General features: G+C 41.0%; 1 protein-coding gene across 2 annotated transcripts in view; it reads left to right on the top strand.

Annotated features, from left to right (window-relative positions):
* The window catches only part of SPTBN1 (spectrin beta, non-erythrocytic 1), a 147,453-nt gene that overhangs the window by 29,840 nt on the left and 109,210 nt on the right, over nucleotides 1-8,403 (top strand). The window contains exon 1 of one of the 2 annotated variants that reach the window (XM_026652515.1): nucleotides 3,371-3,886. The exons of the other annotated variant lie outside the window; for it this stretch is intronic. Within the exon in view, the coding sequence (XP_026508300.1) occupies nucleotides 3,778-3,886 (109 nt within the window). The 5' untranslated portion in view covers nucleotides 3,371-3,777. Of the gene's footprint in view, nucleotides 1-3,370; nucleotides 3,887-8,403 lie in introns of those variants that run through there. 2 annotated transcript variants of the gene reach the window in all.

Here is an 8,403-nt window from a genome sequence, read left to right as displayed (position 1 = left end):
CATGCCCCTATGTGAGGTGGTGGAGTGGCATAGAGCCTGCACTGCTCTGTATCTGCTGTAGTTGATCCCTGTTCAGGGCAGTGTTGCCCCACATTGTGGTGAATAGGCCAAAATCTGGCCCCAGGTTCATAATGGGAAGCTGACTTCAACCTTAACTATGGAGTGGCTACTGCCATTCTACAGTACTGCTTGGTATTTTGTGGCAGGTTTTGAAATACCTTGGAATAGTGGTGAAGGGCATTATATAAAACCGAATTCACACTAATATTTGGTCTGGAAAACAAATGGTTAATTTGAGCCTTTTATTTAATAATTTTATTTATTTCATTAAAAAATACAAAAAACAAACATCATTTCCAAGAAATAGAAACAGTGCAGCGTGTGAGACATTTACATTACCATAACAGTCATTATTACCAACATCAAAATAAATACAAGCCATGAGGGGGCTCTTCACAGAAAATGATTTAGCATTTCATTTGGTGTATTGCAGACATTTTCCTATTTTAAACACTAAACAGTGCAGTTGAGAAAGAATCTCTCTCTCAGTGCAATTTGAGGTGTATTCCAAGGAATTAAGAAATTAATCAACTCAAATTTATCAAATTCAGTATTCAGACACATAGGGGACTATCCAGAGTTTAAAAGTTCACATTTTGTTTTTAGTGGTTTATTGTCTTAGTGATATTATTCAGATTTTTTTTTCATTTTAAAGCATATCTCTACTCTATTATCAATCATGTCTACTGTAGTGTTACAGTCAAGACTTGCATAGCAACACTTTGCTAAGGGTGTGGATGCTGTAAGTGAGTTGATATGACCACAGGTATGTGCACTGCTTACCTATTGTTGTAGGAAAAAGCTTTCATATCAATATAACATAGGTCAGACTTTAGAGCCAGAAGGTTAACCGTTGTAGGAGGAAAATTACAAAAAAGAATTCTGCAAGATGGACCTGTACTGGCACACCAGATCCAACCCCCCTTGACGTTTGGGAAAGCTCAAATCCATATCTGAACATCATAGCCCAGCCAATGTGATTCCAAACATTATTCTCGTTAATTTTGGCCCTGCTGTGGAATTTGTATGGTTGGTGCACCTCCCCTCCCCCTACTGGAGATCAGAGGGCTGCAAATGCACTATGTGGATTTCATGATGCTTTCTGTGCATTTCGGAGACAGCTGGTTGTACAAAGATTACCAGGAAAAGGTTTTAGTAGGCACATAGATTTGCCCTACTGGGATTAGAGCCGTGTTCTGCCAAGTAGAGTATCCTGCCTCCAGCAGTGATCAAGACCTGTTGCTTTAGAAGAAGATGCAAACTTTCCTGAGCCCTTTCTGTCCCCCCTGAATTTATACATACACCCACATGTGTGTACACAGTTAGACCCAGCCATTGTGCAATACTACAAATGAGGTGAAAAATCTTACCTGACCCCTGCTGATAATTCCCTCTAAAGCATGAGATTTGATTGCACTTACATTAGTTTACATCGCTATTATTTAGTAAGGGCTTGTCTACACTGGCAATTAACAGCGCTGCAACTTTCTCGCTCAGGGGTGTGAAAAAACACCCCCTTGAGCGCAGCAAGTTGCAGCGCTGTAAAGCGCCAATGTAAACAGTGCACCAGCGCTGGGAGCTATGCCTCTCGTGGAGGCGGTTTAGCATTGCCAGTGTAGACTAGCCCTTACTTAAAAAGTTTTACAGGCATGATTATGTCGGCAAGGGTGTGTGTGTTTTTTCTTACAGGTATAACTGCCTAGTAAAAGCCCTAGTAGGGACACAGCTCGACTGGTATGAGGCACTTTAACCAGGGTTAGCTCTATTTCGCTTTGCCGAACCTAAATAGCCACATAGGTATGAACATTTTTATATCAGTATAACAGCAGCTATATTAAGAATGTTTTGCTGTTTTATCTGTGCCAGAATACTTAAAAAGCAGCAAAACTTTGAAGTGTAGTCAAGGGCTTAGGAGCACGAGTGCTTTTAACTATCAATGGGATTTTGGTCCTGTGTGGCTTTTGGAAATCCCACTTTGAGTTCCTCCTGGGAGGTGCTGAACCCCCTCACGCTTCTTGATATCAACGACTGTACTACACCTCCAGAATCAGATCCTTTGTGCATTTGTTCACAGGTACCTCTGATAGGACTGCTTGAATTTGCACATAACTAGGAGTAGGAGTAGGGTTGCGTCAGTCTGTGGGGTAGACTGTGGTTCTCCTACAGAAATTGTCTTTACAAGTACTGTATGACTAAAAACTGGTGAAACTGCAGTGACAAACAAAGGCAACATTTTGAAATAGTAACTGAGGGATTGGAGTGGGAGAGGAAGGGAGCATTGACTCAGATGGAAAGGAATTTGGAAATGCGAGAAATAGGGAAAAAATGCTTGTGCGAACATTATCAGCATTTTTTTAAAAAACAGGCAAACAAGAATCTGTAGTGGGCACATGAAACTGGAATTGAGCTCTGTGAATTTATATTATTGAAAAATGAGGGCTGGGGAGAAGGATGCTTCTGAAGAAAAACTGAAGCACAATGTCATATAATTGAAGATCATTTGAGTTTTGATAATTCTCATGCTGCTGCTGTTTATATTACGGAAGTGTTAAAAGGCTCCAGTCAGGGTCAGGGCCATAGAGGGACAAGACATCTTCATTTACATTAAACCCCCTCCCCCCCCCCACACACACCCTGTATTTTCCTCGGAGTGCAGCCATGGAAAATCATTAGTCTCACAGTAATACCCACCATACATGTAACTGAGCAGGCAGAAAAACACGCGAGAGATCAAAATGTTTAGCATCTGCATTTAAAATTAAATTAAATGAAAGGAATTGATATTTAAACAGCATTTTTACAAAGGCATTTGTCCCTAGCACAGTCCATATTTGTAAATGCAGCCTTTGTGTTAAATACTGAATGAGTGCTTCTTGTACGTCAGCGTTACTTTTTTAAGAGAACAATCGTGAAGATAAATGAAGAAAAGTGCTCTCCTTTTCAAGTGATAGTAATCTGAGACTTTTCCGTTACATGAGGCTCTTAACAAAAGATTGTAATTCCACCAGCTTTGTTTAGGAAGGTACCATTGTCTCTAGAGTATGCCTAGATGCTTTAAAAAAGTCCAGGAGGAGAGTCATGCTTTCAGCTTTTCACTTAAGGGCTTGGAATGTATACATTCCATTGAGTGCTTTGGATTGTAAAAGCTGGCTGAATGTTTCAAGATCCTTTTAGCCCTTCCTCTGCACCCCCACCCCCTAACCCTTGGTACAGCCTTCCTTGCTTCTACAATGCTTTATGCTAATCAAGTGACATCACCACTAAGTACACAGTGAGTGGCTACTGATTATATTACAAACCAGCAGAAAGATCTGACTGAGGTGTGTGCTGCTGCTCCTGGAAGCTTTGGAAAGGAGGGCAGTGGATGGCTCTATGCTTCTTTTACTTTGGGTTGAATCTGAAACTTGCTTTTATTTTATAGTTTAATTGCATTAGGGTTAGGTTTGTAACTGAAACCATCTTGAAGCACTGAGGGTTCCATGTAGTAGGGAGAAAAATAAACCATGGTGGTTTAAGTTTGAATGTGCTACTGGCAATTTACCATCAAGCTACACTACTGGATTTTGAACCGAAGCTGTTATTTACTTAAAGTTCAGCCTGAGCATTTTCACTGGTGAGGGGGGCCAACCTTCTGAGGAAGCTGGGATTTGCTTGGATGTTTGGTGGAGAAACCTGTGGGTTTTTTATGCTGCAGTTCGCCATATCATTGAGTTGTAAATGGAATTACAAAAATCAACCAGTATGCCAGCGCCATTGTCCCCGGGTTATGCAGCTCAGGTGCCATATAACTATAATCAGTTAGAAGGAAGATTCAAGCAGTTACAAGGTAAGCCTGTGCCTATGACTTTTTTTTAAGTGTTGCTATGATATGATGCCTGTAAACATATTAGCATGAGCTGCTTCTGATGCTGCTGTAACATGCAGAGGCCAAGAGTCCTGCTGTAATAAAAAGCTTTGCATTCTTTTAAAAAATACTGTAAATCCTCTGTTCCTCTGGGAATGCCTTGGTCTCACACAGTATGGGGACATGTTCAGCTTTATAGGTGACGAGGACTACCTCAGATCCAGTCATTTAGAACAATAGGAAAGTGGGGGAGCAGCGAGGGAGTGGTCTTTTTGTTCAAAACCCCTCTGCAAATTACAGTTGTAAATATGGTATTTAATCCTGGAATCTTAATTTAGTTAGCAGTGCAGGAGCTACTTCTGATTCCTTACAGCACCTCCTTGTAAAATGTAACCTGGCATTTTCAAATCAAGAATGGTCACTTTTCTTCCAGACATAAATTTGCTCAAATGGTGTACTACAGATTCTGAAGATTCAAGGAAACACTCACATATTTTAACAATTCCATTCTCTCTGCAATTAATTTAGTTAAAAAAAGAACTAGATAAGTTCATGGAGGATAGGTCCATCAATGGCTATTAGCCAGGATCGTGTCCCTAGCCTCTGTTTGCCAGAAGCTGGGAATGGGCTACAGGGGATGGATCACTTGATGATTACCTGTTCTGTTCATTCCCCTCTGGGGCACCTGACTTTGTGTCTGAAGACAGGATACTGAGCTAGATGGACCTTTGGTCTGTCCCAGTATTGCCGTTCTTATGTCCTTTTGTAGGGAGAGGAGTTGTATTTTTAATGTCTGTTATTTTAATTTCTGCTTTGTGTGAGAATGGGAAAGTGACATTTGTTTCTAGAAATATTCTTGTGTCCTACAGAAAGTAGGAAAGCATCTCTTCTTTTAATATGCCAGTACAAGTTCTGATGTTCCTCTGGGTCTGGCATGTCTCAGGGATCAATGAAACTCAGATATTGTAGTTTGAAAATCAAAAAGAATTCATAATCGAAACCAAAATTCTCTTCACTTTGCAAATCCATGTGACTCAATAAATATTCCCATTGAAATCCAAGTGCAGTGAAGTTTAACTCCACTGTACATGTTTTTTATTTTACTCTCATCTGTGCCACAAGTGTGGTCCTGTGGTTCCTGTCAGAGAAGGAGGAAGAACCGAGGCTAGCACAAAGAATGTTTTTATTTGTTGGCTTAAAGAGGGAAAAAAAGTTCATTCATAGTAGTTTGTTTATTTTGTAAGTTAGCTCACAGTAATGACTGCACACTGGATCCGAGGAGATAAAATGACATTTTAAACATTGGTAAACTAGACATTTCTTAGGCACAGCATGAAAAAATGAAGGCTCCAAATTTACACGAGTGCATATATTAAAATCTTTAGCTTACACATCTGTCAGATCATACACTGGAATAGTTACTTTAAAAAAGAGCCAGCTGAATTTGTGACCGAGAGAAAAATATAAAAGCAGCATCCGAAGAAGTGGGTATTCACCCACGAAAGCTCATGCTCCTATAGTCTGTTAGTCTATAAGGTGCCACAGGACTCTTTGCTGCTTTTACAGATCCAGACTAACACGGCTACCCCTTTGATACTAGAGAAAAATATAGGGACTCATGTCTCTTTCTTTGCTGGTTAAGTTAAATGTTTTAACTTAACCAGCAAAGAAACAAAACAGTTTTGTCATTTTAAGTTACAGCACTTCAGGAATTCATGTCAGTTTACATCCCATTGAAACAGGCAAGCAGACAGCTTGTGGTGTGAGCACAGAAAGTGTGTTTTCCCCTTAAAAGAGTATTTCTGTGCTGATTTCAGAAATCAAGTCACTGTAACAGTCTCTTTACTGCAGTTTTCTCTGAAGACTGGACAATTAAAAACCAAGGAGTTTTTCACAAGGTGTAGGGAGGGGCTTCATAGCAGATTGCCCATAACAAAAGGTTGTTTATTCGCAATGCAGAGGGGGGAGGCTTGCTTGAAAAAACAGTGCTGACAGTGATCTTGTTCAGGGTGGAACTTAACTACAGGAAATGTCTTAAATCATGCAGTAAATACTCCATGAAATACCAAACAATAACACCAAATTCTGTGTCTTGCAAAGGGGGTGGGGGCAGTTTAGTACTGCTGACCCTGGCGATCTTTCCTCAGACTTAAAGGCTCTTTGTTTGGAACGTGTTTAAAAGTCTTCATTTGGCAGTTGTTTAAAATTCTAAAGTGACTTTTGTCCTCTAAGCTGGCTATAATATACTCAGTTCAAAATATTGTGGGTTCTGTGCACTGGAAATTGCTTAGTGTGGCAATGCTCATGCTTCTGGGCTAATCCAGGACCAGCAATGATGATGAGCTGAAGAAGTACAATATTTGTAAATTACACTTTCATGACATTTGTTCTTTCCCATCACAGAGGGTGCATAAGCAAATAACAATGACCTTGGTTGCACCCTGCACGTCTTGCAGGCTCTATAGAATAGCACCATTAAAGTTTTACTGTTTTGGTTTATTTTGAGTTTTAGTCTGGGTTTCCCACATTTATAGCTGTCCTCTGAGTTGTGACTCTCTGGCCTGGTGACAGAAGTGATACTAGTCTAGAGGTCCCATAATAAATACAGAATGGAATAACCTTCATTGACCTCTCTACCACCCTGAACCTACCCCCCTATTTTTCATAATCCTAAAGGTTTTTGTTTTTTGGCCCTGGATCTGCACCTCTGCACTAGGCCCTGGCAAGGCTCTGTTCAAATTTAGTGCATTCTAGGCTTCCCCTGTAGGAAACACTCAGGAGTAGATTAAACAGAGGAGTATCAAGGCCCAGCACAAAGCTGCATATACATTTAGAGATGAGACTGGCTCTTTCTTTGACCTTGCCTCACAAAAAGGAGGCAAGTGTGCTTGGAGCTGGAAGTGTCACATCACAGGAGAAGAGAAAAGGAGCCAGGAGGCAGTTTGAACCTACACAGCATCCTAAGAACCCAAATGACAACTGCATTCCTCTATAATCCACCTCTTTCAAATGCAAAGAAGTGGCTCTGCTGAGTAGTAAGAGATGCAGCTGATAAACTTGGTGATGAGGCTGAAGAGTTTTAAAACATGCCCCCCACATGTCTCATTGGTCTTTTGAAATCTTATATTCTTTGGGATAGTATCTCTTATATAGAAAGCAGTGGTATTCAGTCTGTGTGGCCACACCCACCCTCCAAATGTTTCTCAACTCTGACTTTCACACTAGTCACCACACCCCTGCAAGCCATTTCTACCAGTAGGCAAAATCAAGCAGGAGCTAGTGGGTGATGCCACAGTGAGCTGAGAGCAACCAACCCTCTCGCTTGTTTGTGAAAGGATGCCAAACCAGAAGAGAAACTGTATTAAACTGGTGCTAATGGTACAGATGGCATTACACATTAAAAGAAGGTGCATAATGTATGCAGTGTAGTTGTAGCCAGGATATTAGAGACATAAGGTTGGTGAGGTAATATCTTTTATTGGACAACTTCTGTTGGTCAGAGACAAGCTTTCGAGCCACACAGAGCTCTTCTTCAACTCTCTCTACTGGTGCATAATGACGGCTAGGTCATCTGCTCTAGATTTAGAGTTACGTAGTCATCATGGTCACTGTGCAGGTGAGAATGTCAATGCAGGTTAAGAGGCTGAGGGGATTCTTTTGCAAGTTCTTTTCACTTTAATAAAGCTCACATGAGTTGATTTTTATGGTCAGGTCACGCAGTCCTTAAGTGATAAGTAAGGGATAGCATTACCGGCTGCCATAGTCATAAATCTACATATAGGTGGTCCATTCTTTATGGCCATTTGTTCAGTAAATAGAGGCCTTCATTTAGGGATAGAGCAGCTGGCTGCGAATGAAGACAGTCCTCAAAAAGTGGCCTACAGAAAACCTGTTTCACGTGAACCTGCCCAAGGAACTGCTGGAGAGAGCTCATCCAATTTAGTTGAGAAATTAAATGAAAAGCAAAACACAAATAAACTGTAATTATTAACTTAAGATATCTTCACTACACTAACACTGCTGGATCCCACTGATAAACTCAATGGCCATGTAAGAGCTGACATCAAGATGTTAATGTGGTACTGAGGGGTATTTTAAAGTAGATTCTTGCATCTCTACTAAGATCCACAATGAACACCTAGTAATTTCAGTGCTGTGGGAAGGAAATCCTTGATGAGAGAGGAGGCAGCCATCATCACCACAGTGCAGTGGTTTTCAAACTTTTTTTCTGGTGACCCAATTGAAAACATAGAATCCTAGAATATCAGGGTTGGAAGGGACCTCAGGAGGTCATCTAGTCCAACCCCCTGCTCAAAGCAGGACCAATCCCCAACTAAATCATCCCAGCCAGGGCTTTGTCAAGCCGGGCCTTAAAAACCTCCAAGGAAGGAGACTCCACCACCTCCCTAGGTAACGCGTTCCAGTGCTTCACCACCCTCCTAGTGAAATAGTGTTTCCTAATATCCAACCTAGACCTCCCCCACTGCAACTTGAGACCA

The sequence above is a fragment of the Terrapene carolina genome, unplaced genomic scaffold (genome assembly GCF_002925995.2).
Source record: "Terrapene carolina triunguis isolate 2854851 unplaced genomic scaffold, T_m_triunguis-2.0 Scaffold120, whole genome shotgun sequence".
Taxonomy (NCBI): domain Eukaryota; kingdom Metazoa; phylum Chordata; order Testudines; family Emydidae; genus Terrapene; species Terrapene triunguis.
The sequence above is the reverse complement of the archived record's forward strand: the minus strand, read 5'-3'. Positions and strand labels throughout refer to the sequence as shown.